The sequence below is a fragment of the Xyrauchen texanus genome, chromosome 18, assembly GCF_025860055.1.
Source record: "Xyrauchen texanus isolate HMW12.3.18 chromosome 18, RBS_HiC_50CHRs, whole genome shotgun sequence".
NCBI lineage: Eukaryota > Metazoa > Chordata > Actinopteri > Cypriniformes > Catostomidae > Xyrauchen > Xyrauchen texanus.
In genome coordinates, this window is record NC_068293.1 from 14,246,209 (window position 1) to 14,268,620 (window position 22,412).

The 22,412-nt window shown below is 38.3% G+C and overlaps 1 protein-coding gene across 2 annotated transcripts in view; it reads left to right on the forward strand.

Annotated features, from left to right (window-relative positions):
* Positions 1-22,412, forward strand: part of LOC127658564 (partitioning defective 3 homolog B-like) — a 460,995-nt gene that overhangs the window by 13,946 nt on the left and 424,637 nt on the right. For both annotated transcript variants that reach the window (XM_052147919.1, XM_052147921.1), the window contains exon 3: positions 10,890-10,991. In XM_052147919.1, coding sequence (XP_052003879.1) covers positions 10,890-10,991 — 102 coding nt within the window. The remainder of the gene's footprint in view (positions 1-10,889; positions 10,992-22,412) is intronic.

Sequence of the window (22,412 nt, forward strand, 5' to 3'; positions counted from 1 at the left end):
TGTTGGGGTTCAATTTTGATGAACTTTGATCAATTATAAGTTGCTTGGTTTGACAGTGACCTCTGTGTGTGCAGTGCTGAACCAACAAATCATTTTAACTGAGTTTCTTTTTAACATCTTTCTCATAGTAAAAAGTGCAGCATAAAAAGATGCTGCTTGACAAGTAGTTTTTGCAGGTTTCACACCTGCTTCACAGCCTCTCATGCCTTCTTTACGAAAAAGTGCAAAGGTAAATGTGACCAAGCCTTTAGACGATTAGTGGTTTCAACAACATAAAGACTGGACGATTTTGAGTATATGTAGTTTTGCACATCCCTTTTTCCATTGACCCAGACTTGTCACTTTCCAGCAGCAAGAAAAGATGCCTGTGATCTTAAGCCAGTAAGCTCAACAATGTTCCGGGGTGGAAAAATAAGTGGAAAGTGCTTGAGTTGTAGACTCTGAATACTCAGCAAGTCTGCAAGCCTTTGCCAGAGGCAGTAAATTGTTTGAGTGTGAGACCTTTAGCAGAGGAGGTGGAGGAAGTGCTTGGGAGTCACTCAGGAAGTTATCAGGCCGTTGAAAAGGGACACTTAATTACCCAGGCAAATGTAGGCTGGAGCTGTGCTGCTGTTTTTTCATTAAACTCAAGAATGCCAGATGCACTAGTGCTGAGCTGGCTGCCAAAGCATCTGATATCATGGAAAAGCCTGGCTGTCTGCCAGTAAAGAAAACAATTAGCATGACTCGCCTCAGAGACAGAGTTGTTTAGTGCCAGCTCTCAATGAAAATCATTCCAAACTAGGTGAATGGTGGGGATGTGCAAAACTTAATATTTTCAAATCGACTTTTTGGTGGGTTGATTGAACAACTGGTTGATTAATCAGTCTAAAGGAAGCCTAGAACATTTAGGCTGGTTTCGGGATGTACTTTTTAACACCGATTAGGCCTTTGCCTATTAAGCCGACAAAACGTGTTATCATGTAAATGCATAAAACTGCTTTCCTTTATTGGTGTAAGGTCTTAAACCACATAAGAATAAACCGATTGGCACAGGTAGATTTTTGCCCATTACCGATTTTGCGTTGTATGTAAACATGCAAATGCATTCTTATCCTGTGTACACAAGTGTTGTGCGCATGCCTCTCTCAGTTTGACATCAGAAGTGGAGAGTAACAAGATTATTTTATATCTCGTGTAAATGTGGATTTATTTTTTTTAAATAAGATGATTTTTTCGGAATTATAAGCGTAATGGTGTTTATGAAAACACGCTCATTGTTGTATTCAAAAACAGCTGGACAGAGTGCCCTAAAACGGAACAGGTTTCTAAAGACATGTTTTAAAAAGTTGAACTATTTTTAACTTGACATGCCATCTTTAAAACATTATGTTCTTTGCACAAAAGATTAAAAAAACACAATGGCTGAAGAGGTCCATCTTAATGTGTATTCTTGTGTGACCATGCGTCCTTCTGCGTGGACTGTGTGTTTTGTCTTCGCTATGCACTTTTCTGCATAATTGAATTTAAACAGAATGATTTCAGTTCAGGACACTGGACTGTCAGTAAAGGGTTAAACTTTTGACACCGAGTCATAAGACAAATCTCAGTTTGTCTTCGGGAGTGTAAGGGGGTTAAGATGGGCAAGGAGGAGGCGAGAACCAGCTTGTCAATATAAATAATAATTTAATGAAAACTTAAACCAAAACACACAAACATAAACACACATATGACGGACATGTCCGTAAACATATCTCTCTCTCCCGCACAATCCTCCACAGTCAGCCTTTATCCCTCTTGGAGGCTTGATTAGCCTGATAAGGGCCGGGTGTGTATAATCATGACCCAGCCCCGCCCTCTGCCCTGCCACAGGGAGAAACTGCAACAAAACTACATCTGACTAGAATAATTTTTTTTAATTTTTTATTATTACATTTTTTTTTTATTGATTCGTATAAATATATAACAAAGAAAAACATAACATATATACAATGAATCGACATTTCTTGGATCTTAACACCACCCTTAACACACCACCAAAAAACATGGGTTGTGTCTCATCTTCTGATTGGCATCGCTTGCTGGTGGGTGTGTCTTTAAGAACAAGTCTATACAATCTAGATGGGGGTCCAACAGAATCTATGTAAAATATAGAATTGCATAAGGTGCATCCTTGCATCACTAGATACAGACTTGACATTTTTTAGAATCCTAGCCCACACTCCTTACTCCAATACCAAGTATAAATCTTTCTTCCGTAATCACTTGACAGAAGTTAAAGCTCCGTCCCCCAGACTCTGAATTAGCAGGGAGTAATATACTGATGCCTGCACACCAATACATTCTGCAAGAATGCATTATCCCTGAAACATATTTTATTAGACTGTACTGCTCTTAATCCGTAAGAAACCTTTCTTATTCAGTCAGCACTCTGGAAGATATGTTAACAAAATCAAACAGAATGCAATTTCAGAGTTTTTAGGAACATTTTATTTAAAAAACATCTTATAGAATGTATAATTGCGAACATATTTCTCGCCATGGAAATAGCCATAGAAGCTGAATTGGCATTACAAACAAACAAACTTTGATTTTTAAATGCTTACAAATCAATTAGCATTGAGCTTGTCTAATTGTTGTTCGTAAATATGGACACCAGAGCAAAAGGAAAAAACACATGTCTTACAGTTTATCAAGCACTGAAACTTTACCTGGTGAAAAACAACCTGGAATCATGTTAATAGTATAGCAGTCATATGAAGTCTAATTTTGCAACCTGAACTACTTTAGAATGCATCACAACACTGTTGTTTCAAGATGGGTTTATAAAAATGTAGGTTCCTTTTAACATGGTGTCTAAAAATGTGGCAATCCTGCATGAGACGCTGAAAGTAAAAACAGTGAGATTCAGTGCAACAGTCTAAGACGTCCGTCTAGCACGTGTTAACAGTATATATAGAAAAACAGTGTAGATGCACACAAAATCATGTATGAACAGCCCTTAACAACTCCTATGCTTGGAAAAACGAACCGAAACCCGGCCAAAAAAGCAGACTGTTTGTCGGATCTTGTCGAGTTAAGGTCGGGTTGAAGACCTTTTTTGCACATGTAAAATAACCATATAGTGAATTTGGTATTTGAATAGTGGCGTGTTGAACGGTTAAGGGAATGTTGACTGTGTCCGTGCACATCCCTAATTTGTATACATACAGGCTGTGTTTGTATTTTTTTGGATGACTGTATAGACTGTCTTTTCTCTGCTGGTATGTTTGCTGAACGCATTTGGTCTGAAATGTATTAGTTGATGATCAATAAGCTTAATCGGATTGTTAAAAACGAATAGTCAATCTTCAATTATTCATTAACATCCCTAGATGCAACTTTTCTGAGTGGGTTAACACAACTCACTAAAAGAACCATAATGTGCTGTTTTCGCTGGATCCACATTTGCTGTTGTGATTTGTATTCTTATACCATTGTCTCCAGTGACTTGCCATAGTCTTTCTTTTTAAGGCATTTCTTGGAATAGACCAGTGTTTGTTTGTTTTTTTTTTTTCATTTTAGTGTGTACTGTTAGGGGTTAGGTTTAGGTTTGTTTTTGTTTTTTCATATTTTTGTGCTTATAAACCTTATGGATTAAATTTGGCAAAAAATAAATAAAAAAAATCACAAATTTTCAATATCTCCAAGTTCTTTGACTTCCAGAACATTTTCCAAAGGGTTATTTGATCAGTGGGTGAACGGCAACCTTTTATGGAAAGTCATTCAAAACAAATATACCAGTATATTGGGGACAGGGCTGTATAGATGGAAGACTAGATGGGTGCAGAGATATTTGGATGTTTGGGTGCCAAAAAACAGTTTGGGTTGTGCAAGTTCAACTTCAGATTCTTTTTAATAAGTCGACTTTGCTAAAAGTCAAAGAGTAATTTGCAACCTGGTTAGAAGTCTATGGATTTGTGTATGTTTTATAGAGAGCGAAATTGTATGTGTGTGTCACTGTGGGGAACTTATATGCTTTGGCTTCCTGATTATTGCATTAGCAATGCAGATATTTATCAAACACAATGCTGGAGTGGGAGTGGGCCATCCAGACAGGCTGTTTGATCAGGACTCTTCCTGTATCTGTTAGTTTCATTTAAGCTCTGATTACCCACATACACATCTCTTCCCACATTGCCCTCTATGTCCAGGAAAATATTAATTTTATTTGTGCTACCATATAAAACGTATCTCATTATATTCAGGCTATATTGCGGTCCATAATGGAAAATGAGGTGTGGGTCGGAAAATGGTATGTTTATTAAATTCAATTCACGACAAAATTGGTATTTTCATATTTGACCAGAAATTGTAAGAATGCGGTGCAGAGGTGGGAGTTTGTTCTTGGAGATGGACAACATCTTATTGCATCATTATCATCACTATCATGATCATCATTACTGTTTATGAGGTTGGTAATGATGTTAGGCTTGGTAATGGACCCTGCGTCAACAAAAGCAATCGCAGAAATACAGCAGGAGCCCCGCCGTTCACCGTCATCAGGGTAAAAATTGCAAAATGTTCCAGAGATTTCCATCATTTCATTATGGTGCAGCCTCGCTATCTGCCGCTATACACATACCCCTATTCATTGGTCGCATAGCTGGGAATTGACTTTAATGTGGCATGTAATACAGCATTCTTCTCATAGACTGGCATACTGTTGCCCTTTGTTGAGCGCCAGAAACTGCACTGCTCGTGGCCTGTGGCTCACCCTCATTCACCCTGCTGCACTTGTAGCATTAAAAACATAAGGACTCATTTGGTTGAAACCGTGATTAGACAGGTGTGTTGGCTGTCGATTGTCATTTTGCACGAAAGCTGCTTGAGATGAGATTTTATGGGTTGCAGGGTCATTGGTTTTGTTGGTTATTGAGTGGGATACAAGCTTTTTAGTAGTGCATTGGGGATTCTGCTATCCTTTAACATTGCACTGGTAAAATAGAGAACACAGTAAGACACATTTGGCATTGTATGAGAAGGATTTGAGGACATATACCGTTTATAAAATTAACTTTTCAGTAAACACAGAAAGCTCTTATGATGGAAAAGATAATGTACACAACCAATCAAAAGTTTGGACACATTTATTCTTTATTATTTTGATTTCCCACAATGAGGTCATTACAACTATGCAAGTATGACAGGTATGTAGTGATAAAAAAAAAATCAACACATTTTTTCATATTCACTTTTAAAATTTGTATCAAAATGTCAGAATTGAAGTATAAATGTAACATAATAGAGGCTGTCTAGTGTTTTGTTAAAAAACTAATCAAACATAGTAAACGAGGAAACGATACAACCACTCACTGCTCTTGACTGAATAATGTGTTTAGTAGCTTTAATTATTAATACAATTATTAATGTATTATAATCATACAGTGAAGACCAGTAGTCATTTATCTCACATTTCATTTCATTCTGAACATTTCACAGAAAATTTCACAGAAAGAGACTCGGGACAGAGAAAATACACAAAGCTAGACCAACGGATATAAAATACAAAAAATGTATACTTCCAAGAACCTTTATGAGGTAATGTCGTGGTTTTTGTGCCTCATTTTTCAAAGTGATGATTTTACCTCTCTCACTTCAAATGTTAAACCCACTTGAGATTTGTGGCGTTATATATGTGCCTCATTCCTGAGCGAGTAATTGTAAGTTTTGAGCACAGAGAACTATATTTTGCAAGCACATTGCATTATATTTTGAACAGAAATGAACAATCGCAAATAAAAAAATCGTTTGAGCAAAGAAAAAACGATTTTGTGCTCAATAAATGTATTTGCTATTATCCATATTAACGTGCAATAATAACCCTCTCACGCAGTTTACTCAGGTGCTCTCACAAATTTATTCTCTGCGCTCTGTCAAGTCCCTCTCTCTCTCTCTCGCTCAACCTCTTAATTCTGTGCGCGCTCAACTCTTGACACACACGCGCGCTCAACTCTTGACACACACGCACGCTCAACTCTTCAAACACGCGCGCTCAACTCTTCAAACACACGCGCGCTCACCTCTTCAAACACACGCGCGCTCAACACTTCAAACACACGCGCGCTCAACTCTTCAAACACACGCGCGCTCAACTTGCAACAGCGTTACAAGTGTGCCACAAAATCAACCAATCGGAAAAGTAAAGGTCAATTGTGATTGGCTGTTGGTCTCCAATCACCACGCAGCACAAAGAAGACGAAAAATTTATTTTATGGATAGATGTCTTCTCTAGCCACCATCAAACATGACAGAGTCAAATGGTGAAAACTGCAACAATATGCCACAACGTCAGGTGAGTTAGTAATTTCTAGTTTTATGATGTTATGGTTTTCTATGCCTTTGATGAAACCCTGCTGTTATCTACGGAAGCGTATTGCATTCACTTGAGAAAAAAAAATCTACTCTGTTTTTCTGAATTAACAACTTAATTATCTCAGAATTACGAGATAATTTTTCATTAAAAAAAATATTTTGTTCTGTTTTTCTGAATTAATGAGATCCCTCAAAATCCTGCCAGGAGCTCTATTTTAGCTGGATGCTATGAATTTATAGAGATATATTTTAAACTTGGCCTTCAATACAAAGACATTACTGTCTATGACATTTGTAATACTGTCATGGCTGAGACACGCTTTGATCTTCCAAAGGACACTAATTACACGAGAACTACCGAATTCTAGAACTACTAGAATGGCCATAGCGGTCATTCTGACCGTTCATACTAGACTGTACCAAATGTCATGTCATATTTACATTCGAAACTTCTATTGAGGTTTTAGAATGAAGCTTCTAATGTCTGTCGTCATATTTTATGGCGTCATCACCCTAAAAATGTATTGAATAAAATAGAATAATATGGATCAAATGGAGCCTAGCTGAACGCAGATAGTCCTACATAATACTGATCATTTTTTGTAATATATAATAGTGCTAGACTATATAAATACATAGGCCTATATATATATTATATATTAGCTGCTAGACTGCCCCGGAAGGTGCGTGCCTCGCTTTGTGTACAGCAAGTTTTTTCCACCACAGTGAAAATGTTTTCGAAAGTCTAAACACCAACAAACATGGATTGAGGCGGAATATTTCGTTAGATAAAAACATGTTGTGAATTTTGGAAATTATTACATCTATCCTTTTTCAAAACATGTTGACTTTTGGACTTTACAACGCTCTGGAGTTATTGGAAATTGGAAACAATCCACCACTGGAATCAAATCCATGAATAAATGAATCTGTTATATTAATAATAAACACCAGGACACGAAATTTTAATTCTAATGAATGTGAAAATGTATTAATTCATCGACAACCACAGAACTTGATATTGTAGCTAATTACAGATACAAATTTGATCGTTGTAAAGTCCAAATTTGAGCGTTGTAAAGTCCAAAAGTCAACATGTTTTGAAAAAGGATAGATGTAATAATTTCCAAAATTCACAACATGTTTTTATCTAACGAAATATTCCACTCAATCCATGTTTGTTGGCGTTTAGACTTTCGAAAACATTTTCACTGTGGTGGAAAAAACTTGCTGTACACAAAGCGAGGCACGCACCTTCCGGGCAGTCTAGCAGCTAATATATAATATATATATAGGCCTATGTATGTGTATAGTCTAGCACTATTATATATTACAAAAAAGATCAGTATTATGTAGGACTATCTGCGTTCAGCTTGGCTCCATTTGATCCATATTATTCTATTTTATTCAATACATTTTTAGGGTGATGACGCCATAAAATATGACGACAGACATTAGAAGCTTCATTCTAAAACCTCAATAGAAGTTTCGAAAGTAAATATGACATGACATTTGGTACAGTCTAGTATGAACGGTCAGAATGACCGCTATGGCCATTCTAGTAGTTCTAGAATTCCGGTAGTTCTCGTGTAATTAGTGTCCTTTGGAAGATCAAAGCGTGTCTCAGCCATGACAGTATTACAAATGTCATAGACAGTAATGTCTTTGTATTGAAGGCCAAGTTTAAAATATATCTCTATAAATTCATAGCATCCAGCTAAAATAGAGCTCCTGGCAGGATTTTGAGGGATCTCATTAATTCAGAAAAACAGAACAAAATATTTTTTTTAATGAAAAATGATCTCGTAATTCTGAGATAATTAAGTCGTTAATTCAGAAAAACAGAGTAGATTTTTTTTTCTCAAGTGAATGCAATACGCTTCCGTAGATAATAGCAGGGTTTCATCAAAGGCATAGAAAACCATAACATCATAAAACTAGAAATTACTAACTCACCTGACGTTGTGGCATATTGTTGCAGTTTTCACCATTTGACTCTGTCATGTTTGATGGTGGCTAGAGAAGACATCTATCCATAAAATAAATTTTTCGTCGTCTTTGTGATGCGTGGTGATTGGAGACCAACAGCCAATCACAATTGACCTTTACTTTTCCGATTGGTTGATTTTGTGGCACACTTGTAACGCTGTTGCAAGTTGAGCGCGCGTGTGTTTGAAGAGTTGAGCGCGCGTGTGTTTGAAGAGTTGAGCGCGCGCGTGTGTGTCAAGAGTTGAGCGCGCGCGTGTGTGTCAAGAGTTGAGCGCGCGCGTGTGTGTCAAGAGTTGAGCGCGCGCGTGTGTGTCAAGAGTTGAGCGCGCGCGTGTGTTCGAAGAGTTGAGCGTGCGTGTGTGTCAAGAGTTGAGCGCGCACAGAATTAAGAGGTTGAGCGAGAGAGAGAGAGAGAGAGAGGGACTTGACAGAGCGCAGAGAATAAATTTGTGAGAGCACCTGAGTAAACTGCGTGAGAGGGTTATTATTGCACGTTAATATGGATAATAGCAAATGCATTTATTGAGCACGGAATCGTTTTTTCTTTGCTCAAACGATTTTTTTATTTGCGATTGTTCATTTCTGTTCAAAATATAATGCAATGTGCTTGCAAAATATAGTTCTCTGTGCTCAAAACTTACAATTACTCGCTCAGGAATGAGGCACAAATATAACGCCATAGAGATTGCGTGATCTCATTCATTAGTTTTTGTAATAATACTGAGGCATACTGTCATGTAATTATAGATGATGATGAATATGGCAGGGGTGTTATAGTGTTTCCTAGAAATGTGGACAGCAGTAGCTCCTTGGAATGTGGTTTGTGTCAAATTCACCAATTTATTTTAAGCAAGTTGTCTAACTGTTTTTTTGTGTACCAAAATAAACCGTATACTAGACATTTAAACCACTTGGTCAAATATTGCACATCTTCAACATATGAGGTTAATTATGGTAGAATCATATTAGTAAGGCTTGATGACTGCTCACCTGCCAACACAAAAAGTTCACTCTATCACTCTGTTCCAAAACAATATCTAAGAGGCAGAAATATTGGTTTGAAGTAATTATGGGCTGAAATGATTTATTGAGTAACATGATTACGTAATACCCTCATTCATCAAACTCACTTTGTTCTCTCTAATCAGGACTATCATATAAAACAAATTGTTGACATTTATAACAAGTCTAACTATTTCTGCCTGTTGACAAATTAAAGGGATAGGCTTGTTCACCCAAAAATTAAAATAAAGCATTTCTCTGATATCCAGGATATGTAGTTTTCTTGATCTCTTTAATGTTAAGCATACTTTGTTTAACCTCAGTGGTCATATACTGTACTCGCATATGTACAGAGAAGGTCAAATCTGGTGACTGTTTTTCTCCAGTGCTGGGACTTAAGAACATTTCATAACTATATGAGTCATGTATGTAATCACTGTTGAACTGACAGCTCTGTAGACCTACAACAGCCAAGATAAACAGGGTAGGACCGTATCAAAGTCATGTTTCACTTTATCAATTGAGTTTGGCGCTTTCTTCAAGCCAAGGCAAACACCGTTAAAGCATACCATACCTCCTACTGCTGGCTTTAGTCTTTGTACATGACATTGCTTGAAAACATTCAACTCGCAAAAGTTGCTTTGTACAAAGTGATTTAACAACGTAAATTCATCCAAATTATAAGATGTAATGATATACTCTATAATCATGCACAAGTTGGAATTAAGTAATTTGTCCTATAGAGCATAAATAAGTAACATGTTTATGTTTCACTTCTTGGCATAAGCTGATATTTAGCTTATTACATAGATGCTTCATTTACACTGGAAGATCTTCAGATCTGATATTTTGATGCATATCAGTTTTTTTTCTTTGTCCAATCTCAAATCAAATCATTGTAGACTCACAAATCCACAAATCCAATATGGCAACATGTCAAAAAACATCAAACCTGGTTTGGTTTTGTATCGTTAAATCATGACTTTTAAAAGTGGCCCAAATTGCCCAAATTCTGCGCTGTTTTGCTGTTTCACATTTGTGCATGCAACCAGGTCTGATATGTGACAGATATCTTTGAGAAAACTGGATTGGTTGACTGTTAATGACATGTCTCTTAGACCTGGTTGACCGTGGTTGTTATGAGCTTGTGGGTTGGATTATTTTTGGTTGTTGATGTGTGCCGCTTTGTCCCCTGTCAGCATTAATCAGACAAGTCCATTTGGCACAAGCTGGAGCCTTGCTGCCCTCCCCGTGTAGGAGGTGACAATGGAGGAGTTTTGTGGGTACACTATTCAGTTTAATGAACAACGTTTTGTCTTGTTTGTTCATCGGGGTCTCTGGATATGCACCGTTTTGATGTTTGCACAAACACAAAATAAGTATTGTCAGCCCTGATGGGCAGACTCAAGCAACTGGCACTCTTAAAAAATTATTTTTAAAGTATAGTTACTCTTTAGACACCTGTGGGATATTTAGGATGGCTAACTGATAATTTTGAGGTCAGCTGTGTGTGTCGTTGTGTGCTCTTACTAAAAGTTCACACTAACGCTTTGTTTGTTTTGTAGGAGGGAGATTTCCTGGTACGAACCCATCATGTTGAGTATTGTGATGGGGGAATTCTGGACCCTGATGATGTGCTAACAGACCTGGTGGAAGACAAGGACAAGGTTAGTGTCATGACCGTTATGTGAGTTAGGTATTGAAGGAATAGTTCACCTACAAAGAAAATTCTGTCATCGACTCTCTATGTTATTCCAAACCTTTATGTAGTTTTTTTGTATTGTTGAACACAAAAGCAGAAATTTTGATACAACTGGTAGATCATGGCACTAGCAACGCCAAGGTCATGGGTTCGATTCCTGGCGAGCATACAAACTGATTATTTGTATTCCTTGATTGCACTGTTAGTCAATTTGGATAGAAGTGTCTGCTAAATGCATAAAAATGTAAATATAATTTGTTCATTTATAATCTATTAATTTGATAAATGCAGTTAATAAATATAATAATTTAGATAATTCAAATACATTTCATTATTGTGGCAGATGATTAAAGCATTGATTGGAGCAGTGTTTCTCAACCAGGACCCTAGGAAATACAAAGTTGATTTAGAAGTCTATATATTGTTAGTTTTATTTCCATATCATTGAACATAAGCCTATCACAGGCCTAGTCCACAGCAATCCATCTTACAATTGAGTTTGTCAATTCTCACCGTGCTTGCATTGTTGGTGCGAAATTCCTTAAAGGGGAATTTATCCATTGTCAGGGGGCATGATGAAATATTTTTCATATAATTAATCGCACAAAATTAACACATTAAATAGGCTAATACGGCTAGTGAAGACTTGAAATATAATGTGTGAGTTGTCTGGACAACTTGTGTGATATTTAAAGGTGCGCTCAGTAAGTTTTATTTATTTTGTCTTGGACTTACATTGACACCTAGTGGCATGGATGCAGCATTATTTGAACACATTCAACCAATAGTTTTCAGTTACAGATGCCATTTTAGAAATTCACTATTCACAGTCAACTGCGATTTAATTTAACCCATGAGTGAAAGTGTCCAATAACAGGGCAGTTTCTGAGATTAAGTGAGTAGTATTCGACCCGTCATGTGACCTTAACATGGCAGCCCCCTTGAGGATACCCTCTCCATGTAGAATAAAACCGCTTTAATAAGTTTATTGACATGACTGGAGTCTCCACTTCAAGTGCTCGTGATTAATATACATGTTTCAAAATAGTAATTAATTTCTTTGAGTGAAACGTTTTGAGTGAAACGCTTTGAGTGAAAAATCAGTTCATCTAACTCTTTCGCACATGACTTTCTCCTGTACTGACTGATTCCCCATCGTTAGTTCTTTAATGTGCACTGAATTAAAAAAGAAAAGAAAAAAGACACCGTACACTTCACAGCAGATACACTGGAGGACAGATTATATATTATCAAACATAATGTGATTTGAAATCACACCATTTTGATAGTATGGTCAGTGGGGTTAATGCTAATCTCTTGTCCCCATTCATTGTAATTGTATTCATTGTAACCAGTACGCTCTTCCAATTTTCACCTATTAACTGTGTTTTTAAACTCCAAAACTGATTGTCAGCAAAAGGGCTTATTGTTCAGGTGTTTGTAGTGCTGTCTTCATGGTATTTAATTTGCACCCTCAGCTATGTAACGTAATCTTGAGGACCAATAAACTTTATTCATAAAAAACCTACAAAATAGAAGGTTTATTAGCTGTATTCAGCATGAACTTGTGCAGGACTTGTGTAGTTTACCATGCAATATTAAAACAATGATGCATAAAGCTAGGTTGCACTGGCTTTCCATAGTGTTTGCTGCAATCATTTGTATTGTTAATAGCTGTGCAATCAGCCCCAATGTTTGGCAATCTCAGTTATCCCAGAGCAACACAAAGCAATGTTTGAAACCGGTCACGGATTTCTAACAGAACACATTTTCTCTCGCAAATGTTGAGAGAAAATGTGTGAATTTATGGAAAAAAACATGTTAAATGAAAAATCATCAGGTGAAGCCACAAATTCAATATGCACCCAATATATTCCCTGTGAAAATTATGTTGAAGATGCTAAATGTTGTGACTCCAAATGTGAAGCACTTTTAGGTCTTTGATAGAGGTCATAATAGACATTTTGATATGTTATGTATTTATATCCTTTTTATGGACAAAATGTTCATTCCAAAATGTTCAGTTCATTATGGACATACAACAAACATCTGTGTTTCATATGGAAAGTGAATCATTGACATTTGCTTGCGAGGAGCCCATTTGGACCACCCTCACTCAGGAAAAGAGTGGTCTCTCCAATGAGCCCTTGGGGTTTTCTATTTGTCCTTCTCTGAATATTGAGCTGTTTGGCCGCTCCAAACTCAATAACAAAAAAGGGCATTTTCCTCCTAATTGAATTCTCACTGACATCAAATGGTCTATCTGATGCAAAGCTTTTGAGTTCTGTACACTAAAAGTGAATGCACCAGGCTGTTTGGGTCTCTCTCGCTCTCTCTCTCTCTCAGAGGAAGATGATTTCTGGAATGTCGCCTAATAATAATTAAGTATGGAATTGTTTTATACAGTTTAGCCAAAGGGAATGCAGTTCATTTCTGTGGAATAGTTTACATATTAAAAATTGAATTGAAAAATCTACATATGAAAAGATGAAGAATTGTCATGATTTAAAGATTAAGAGTCAGGCTATTAACTTGGTGGTGCCTTTTTATGAGCATTAATTTGTATGAATATTCTGTGCCGTAATTGACTGCATTTCATTCAAGCTAACATGGACACACACACACACACACACACACACACACACCTTATAAGAACACGGGTGCTCTTTTTCTCTCCTTACCTTTTCCATAGATGGAGAGGCACGCACTTGCCCATTGGGTAGTGTGGCTTCATTGGGTATTTACCCATAAATCCAGACCGGGATGAGTAATGAGCTTTCACTGTAGTGACGTTGCCATGGTGACAACTTTCCCAAATGTCACAGCCTGCGTTACTGTATCCTGGTGATCCAATAATTGTTCTTTGCTTTTTGTAAGCTGGGAGTGGGGTTTTCTTTCAATATAAATGGCACTTTTTCTGTACTACAGTATTTATTTAATCATTGCATGTAAATATTTAAAGTATATGTCATTTAAAACAAGCTGTAGGCAAGTATGCTGCAAAATTTATTTTTGAAATAAGTTTTCAAAAGCGAACACAAATGTTACATGTAGGGTTGCAAAATTCTGGGAATTTTCAAAGATGGAAACTTTCCATGGGAATTAATGGGAATTTAAGGTAATTAACAGCAATTTATGGGAATAAACGGGAATAAAGTGGGAATTTTCAAAGTTGAGGGTTGGCTCTTCATAGGGAACTTAAATATAGTTGAGGAAAGTATATTTTAGCATAATCTTGACTAAAACAAACAGATGCCATTCAAATACACTTGAATATCCATGCCATTCCTCAATCACATGCACATAGAACACTGCTTACTGCATGGCTATTGAGACCACACCCCCTACTGGCACTGTGCATAACTCCATCACATGTACAGAAGCCCAAAGCACAAGACTATTGAAGGCACACATTTTAGCCTGTGGACAAAACAAAGTGAAGTAAGTTTTGATGATATTATGGGGAAATATATTTATTAAATGTTTAAATTGAAAATATTACATACAAATGTATTCATCTAGTAGCAATGCTGATAAGTTAGATGCTAAATAAGCTAGCATAACTTTATTTACCACATAAGGCATATGCTAGCTACCTCATGTGGCTGTTTTTCTCTGCCTCCTGCAATATGTTTTCAAGATCATTCCAGTTGTTTAGCTAGCCTTACTATTTATGTATCTGTTCATGCCATTGCATTAGTATTCTTACTAGGGTTGGGCCGATGGACGATATCATCGTCCATCGTGATGGCTGACAGACATCACGATGTTTAGCCGACATCGCGATGCCCCCCCCCATGCTTGGCACGTGATTCACCACAGCCAAAATAGCGCTGTTTGGGAACACGCTCACAAATGTAAGAGTGGAAAAACTGGTTGGTATTCGGGCAAACCTAAGGCTCTTTGAGCCTGACACAGAGCCATCCTCAACAAGGCTGGAAAGTGACACTGAAGAGGAAGAGTTGGAAGTTGAGGAAGTGGACGTGTTATTGGACGTTGATGAGGCCCACGAAGAGCCCTCTGACTGAGCAAAACTGCAGAGGATTGCTTGAAGGAAGATTTGCATGTTTAATGGGACGTTTTGGAGGGAGAAGGTTTTTTTTTTTTTTAACATTTTGAATGGGACTTTGTGGGGATTTTTGGATGGGGGTGCATTTTTGATTGAGTGGGGTTGGGGGATGAGTAATATTTAACCCAATATTCCTATTTTTGTTCTTCCATGAAACAAGTGATTGTTCAGTAAAATAATTAAAACTTGTTCTGTTCTACTTACAAATAAATCTGTTGAAATATCTGTTGAAAACCTTTTGCATGGATGTTTTCTTATGACTTCTGTTTATATTTATGCTTTGATATGATACAATGATCGATGAATTACAATTAATTCCCAGTTAGTTCCCCTAAATTCCCATTAATTCCCATTATTCCCATGGAAAGTTTCTAATATGGAATATTTCCAAAATTCCCCAGCTTAACTTCCCATGGAAATTTACCGGAAACTTTCCGGAAAATTACCGGAAATTACCCGCCCCTTTGCAACCCTAGTTACATGTTTGCTTTTGTGGAATGCAGCATTTATCTTGTTAGGTCGTAAGATCTTAAGTCAATAGGAACATGAGCCACATTCTGGTAATTACCATGCATCTTACTCTTTAATGAAGATAACATACCACTCGACTGTTAACACACAAAATGTGCTTGGCGTAGTGTATACACAAACTAACTGTGGTTGCTGCATCAGACATTGTGATATGTGGTATTGAACCCATTATGTTCTCAACACTTCTTCTGGCACATTACGAATGTATGTATGATATATAAATTGAACTAAACGTTGCATATGGTATTGGATGTGTTACTTAGAGGGCCAGTCTAATTGTGATCCTGTGGTTTTTGTAATTATACTGTTGGTAAGCTTTACAAAATATCTAGTTAAAAGAATGGTTCACCCAGAATTGACAAATCTGTCTAAGCCATATGAATTTTGAAGAATTTTTTTGCTGCTTTTTCCCATAACAAAAGCATATGGTAACCAGTGGCTGTCCAGCTCTTAAAGGGACAAATACACCATAAAAGTAGTCCTTGACTGCTGCACTTTATGCCAGTTTACTTCTGGAACCATATGATAGCTTTGTGTGAGGAATTGACTGAAGTTGAAGTCACGATCTACAAAAAATCTTGCCTTGAGAAATGTAAAGTTTTTCAGTGAATAAATGCATACATTTCAATGTGCTCCTTATAACGGCATTTGGTGCCATGCTAATATTAAAAAGTCTTGAGATTTAAAGAATCAAGTCATTGTGTTATGACAATAATGTCGAAATGTTTTGAGAATAATCTCATTGTATGCCTTTTACAAAAATACAATTATTAAATTTCAAAAATAAAGTTGCAGCATTATGAGAATAATGTAGTATATTGCATGAATAAAGTAGAAGTATTTTGAGAGAAAAATTTACAATGTTAAACGCATCATCACAACAGTAGAATGGATGCTGTGCCAGAAGCTTCATTATTGCAAGAAATGGATGTGGAGAATTTAGTTAAATCATAATTTTGGATAGGACTTAGGAGTAAAGAAATCCTTGGCCTGTTGTCACATCAGAGTTATTAGTATCTGGACACTGCAGCAGTTATGTAGAAAACAGAATTTGTTCAGGAGAAAGAACAAGACAGATATTCACGCAGTCCCGCTCAGCGTGGGTGATGCTTGGTCCGTTAGTTTTGTTCTCAAAAAATTAATATGAGGGAATGTTACAAATACATTATCTTGAAATGGGCCTATATGCCACAGGCACTGCTGATGCAGTTCTACACAGCAGTCATTGAGTCTGTCCTCTGTACTTCAATAACTGTCTGGTTTGGTGCAGCTACGAAATCAGACATCTGAAGACTACAGAGGACAGTTCGGAGTGCTGAGAGGATTATTGGTTGCCCCCTGCCCCCCCTTCAAGAACTATACACTTCCAGAGTGAGGAAAAAGGCTGGTAAAATCACTCTGGACCCCACTCACCAAGCCCACTACCTTTTTAAACTGTTGCCTTCTGGCCGGCGCTTCAGAGCTCTGAACACCAGAACCGTCAGGTACAGGAACAGTTTTTTCCCCTTAGGCTATCCATCTCATGAACAGTTAAATTGCCCCACTGAGCAATAATTATGTGCATTACACAGTTTAAGTCTATTTCTATTATCCAACATATCCACTTCTGCCATTACATACATTGCACTGTACATAATATACTGTATTTCTGTTTTTTATGTAACGGATTTGTAATAGACTAGATTATCACTACGTGTGTGTATGTGGGTATGTATGAAGGTGAGTGTATGTACTTATATGTATAATTAATTATTTGTATTCTTTTTTTGTTTTTTGTTTTTAATTATCTATGTCTTGCTGCTGTTTTTGTATTGTTGTTCACTGGAAGCTCCTGTCACCAAGAAAAATTCCTTGTATGTGTAAGCATACAGGTGCCCACAGGTATAAAACCCCTGTACGAATCCACACCTCATGAACCGAGAGCTTGCAAAAACTTCTCATAAAAATTCAGCTTTGCTAACTTGACAACAAAGTTGCATAGCCAATGTTATCTCCCTGGTTAGTGGTGTTTACTGTATGTAAAGACCCAGATGCTCCACCACATAATTTTGATTTTGTTTCTTGCCCACACCTATCATATTGCTTTAGAAGTTATGGATTTAAACACTGGAGTCATATGAATTACTTTTATGCTCACTTTATGTGGATTTTGGAGCTTCAAGGTTTTGGCACCTTTCACTTGCATTGTATGAACCTACAGAGCTGAAATATTATTTTTTAAATCTTAATTTGTGTTCTGGAGAAGAAAGTAATACACATCTTGTGGGATGCCAGGAGGGTAAGTAAATCATGAGAGAATATTCATTTTGGGGTGAACTATCCCTTTAATGAGGGTGAAGACATTATTTTAGGTGAACTATTCCTTTTAAAATCTATTTTTGTCTGTTTGGTGTGAATATGTGCACTAGTTTAATTGCAGAAGCTGTTGAAGTAAAAAGTTTTCAGATTTCTGATGTATTTTTCTTCTGATTTGTTCCTCATATGTGCGAGCACACACCATCACATACTCACAGATGCATGCTCTATGTGTTAATGAAACGCTCATAGCTATGATTCACATTCTACTGGAGGCAAAAAAATGCTACATTAGTCAACACTCTCATCAATATATGAACAGAGGAAGACATTAGAATATTCATTTGAATCTGTTCTGCTGAGTTGTTTTCTTTTTTTTTTTTGGCTGGAGTCAGCCATGCCTTATGTATAGTCCTCACATGCTTTAAAACATCCACCATTGTGCATGTACCAACGCAATCCAAAATCACTTGCTTTAATGATTGGCGTCCTGATGCTCTGACCCCCATCATCAGCAAATGCTTTGAGAGACTAATCGGAGATTACATCTGCTCTGATTTGCCCTCCACACTGGATTCACTGCAGTTTGCTTACCGCAACAACCGCTGATAGGTGATGATGCCATTGCATCTACACTACACACTGCTCCCTCCCACCTGGAAAAAAGGAACACATATGTGAGAATGCTGTTTGTAGACTACAGCTCAGCATTTAACCCCATAGTGCCCTCCAAGCTTGAACAGAAACTCCAGGCTCTGCGCTTAAACTCCTCGCTGTGCAGCTGGATCCTGGACTTCCTGTCAAGCAGACACCAGGTGGTTAGAATGGGCAGCAACATCTCCTCATCACTGATCCTCATCACTGGAGCCCCGCTGGGCTGTGTTCTCAGCCCACCCCTGTATTCCCTGTACATGCCATCAATGCCATCATTAAGTTTGCTGATGATATGACGGTGGTAGGTCTGATCACTGACAATGATGAAAGAGCCTACAGAGAGGAGGTGCACGTCCTGACATGCTGGTGTCAGGAGCACAACCTCTCCCTCAACGTCATTAAGACCAAGGAGCTGAGACAACTGTTTCACAAATTGCATGCCCAAAGCCAAGCTTGTTAGCCGAAGCAGCATGTGAGTCTGAGCTTCACCCCTTCAGGCCTTCAGAATTTCTACAGAATCCCTCAACAGTGCAAATGAATGAGCAACTGAAGTCAGATTGTCAGATTCATCAGCCTATCAGATTGGTCTATTTGTTCTTGGAGGGTGTGATTTTTAGTATATGTCCCAGTCGAGGCCTTCTAGCTGGCCTTGAGTGACGCAATTACGCTAAGTCAGGGGTGTCAAACTCGGTTCCTAGAGGGCCACAATCCAGCAGAGTTTAGCTCCAACCATAATTAAACACACCTGAAGCAGCTAATCAAGGTCTTCAGGAGTGCTTGAAGATTACTATGAGGCATTTTGGAGCTAAACTCTGCAGGGCTGCAGCCCTCCAGGAACTGAGTTTGACACCCCTGCTTTAAGTGATGTACATACAGGTGAAACTCGAAAAATTAGAATATCGTGCAAAAGTTCATTAATTTAAGTAATTCAACTTAAAAGGTGAAACTAATATATTATTTAGACTCATTACAAGCAAAGTAAGATATTTCAAGCCTTTATTTGATATAATTTTTATGATTATGGCTTACAGCTTATGAAAACCCCAAATTCAGAATCTCAGAAAATTTGAATATTACATGAAATCAATAAAAAAAAGGATTTTAAATACAGAAATGTCGGCCCTCTGAAAAGTATAATCATGCATATGTACTCAGTACTTGGTTTGGGCCCCTTTTGCATTAATTACTGCCTCAATGCGCGTGGCATGGATGCTATCAGCCTGTGGCACTGCTGAGGTGTTATGGAAGACCAAGATGCTTCAATAGCGGCCTTCAGCTCTTCTGCATTGTTTGGTCTCATGTCTCTCATCTTTCTCTTGGCAATGCCCCATAGATTCTCTATGGGGTTCAGGTCATGCGAGTTTGCTGGCCAATCAAGCACAGTAATACCATGGTCATTGAACCAGGTTTTGGTACTTTTGGCAGTGTGGGCAGGTGCCAAGTCCTGCTGGAAAATGAAGTCAGCATCTCCATAAAGCTTGTCTGCTGAAGGAAGCATGAAGTGCTCTAAAATGTCCCGGTAGAAGGCTGCGTTGACTCTGGACTTAATAAAGCACAGTGGACCAACACCAGCCGATGACATGGCTCCCCAAACCAACACAGACTGTGGAAACTTCACACTGGACTTCAAGCATCTTGGATTGTGTGCCTCTCCATTCTTCCTCCAGACTCTGGGACCTTGGTTTCCAAATGAGATGCAAAATTTGCTCTCATCAGAAAAGAGGACTTTGGACCACTGAGCAACAGACCAGTTCTTTTTTCTTTAGCCCAGGTAAGACGTTTGACATTTGAAGCCCATGTCCAGGACCCGTCTGTGTGTGGTGGCTCTTGATGCAGTAACTCCAGCCTCAGTCCACTCCTTGTGAAGCTCCCCACACATTTGAATGGCCTTTTCCTGACAATCCTCTCCAGGCTACGGTCATCCCTGCTGCTTGTGCACCTTTTTCTTCCACACTTTTCCCTTCCACTTAACTTCCTATTAATGTGCTTTGATACAGCACTTTGAGAACATCCAACTTCTTTTGCAATTACCTTTTGAGGCTTTCCCTCCTTGTGGAGGGTGTCAATGATGGTTTTCTGCACAACTGTCAGGTCAGCAGTCTTCCCCATGATTGTGAATTCAACTGAACCAGACTGAGAGACCATTTAAAGGCTCAGGAACCCTTTGCAGGTGTTTAGCTGATTAGAGTGTGACACTTTGAGCCTACAATACTGAACCTTTTCACAATATTCTAATGGCGCTTTTCCACTACACAGTACCAGTTCGCCTCGGCTCAACTCGACTCGACTTTGTTTGGTTTTCCACTGTGTAAAAGTTGTACCTGTACCTGCTTTCGGGTACTTTTTTTCGTACCACCTCCGGCGAGGTTCTGAGCGGGCTGAGGCGATACTAAAATGTGACGTAAAAACAATGCCGACTGCTGATTGGTCAGAGAGAATCGTCACTATTCACTGCGTCATCATTGCGCGCGCCAGACGGAGTATCCAGAATAACTCCGCCATTTTTAAATAGTTTGCACAGATATAGCCTACAAAACTATTATTATGGCACAGCGGGAGCGCCATTTACAGATGGCACTCGATGATGCAGCACATGCCCGAGAACTCGAGCGGCTTTAAGGAGAGAGGAGATTGCTGCAATGTCGTCCTTCAACCAGGCCTTTCTGGGAACCCTGAGCCAGCTTGTCCAGGCACTGAACCGGTGGGATGCTGTTCCACCGCCCCTGGACTGAAACCCCTTTGTTTATTTTAATTAAATGTTTGCACTACATGTAACATATGTATATAGTTGGATGTGTGAATTTATATTAATATTATATTTTTTTCTATTTGTATGCGTGTTTAAATAAAACCTTTTTGAAACTTATTACAAACAGTGTCTTTTTTGATGGTTTGCTTTTTTACAAGGGTTTGAGCAAGTATTTTCAGATTGTATACTGTGATAACCTTTAATGAAAAACAGCAGAGACAACATATTTTATGATAATGTATTTATTTAGCAATTAAAATAACGCATCAGACCCTCTCGTACATCTCTGCCCTCCTCCTCAACACCCTGTGCCACTGCCACCACAGGCTCTGCTGCTGCAGGTGCATCCCAGTCATTGTCATAGTCCTCTCCGTGACTCTCACAAAGGTTATGCAAAGCACAGCAAGTAAGAATCATAGATTTCACAATTGTAACATCACAGTCATTTCTTTTCATGAGGCAACGCCACCTTCCCTTCAGTCTACCAAAAGCGTTTTCAACCACTACCCGTGCTCGACATATTTTCTTGTTGTAGATCTGCTGTTCTACTGTCAGCCGTCCAGTGTCAGTGAATCGGTAGCTCGGTTGAAAGCCCAAACAGACGGTCTGCCGCGCGACTTTGCAAAGCTAAACAGATCTGAAACACATAAACCATGCACATTTTAGTACGTAATACTGGTAGCTATAAAGCTGATTAAATACTTTGCATATAGTATAGTATTTACACATATGCAAACGTTAGCTATGTTAGCATAACTTAACCTCTTGCGTCGGCTGTGAACAACCGGATTCGTCTCGTAGTCTGAACTCTGTAGTAATTCCCAAACTCTCCTGTTTTTTTCAGCAGTGTTTCGTTTTGCTGCCCTCAGCCTCTCATGAAACAACGTTTGTCTTCTTGCTGTGAGAAACAGCCACATCCCGAGGATCAAAAACAGCATACACTCGATTTCCTCCATTGTCCTGTGTGTGTGGGTAGCGGATGTGTGTCGCGTATAAGATTACGTCACGGCAGTTTCCTGCGGTGTCGCTATGACGACCGGGTATTATTTGTGGCGGTACTGTCTGCAATGGAAAACGGAGCGAAAAGC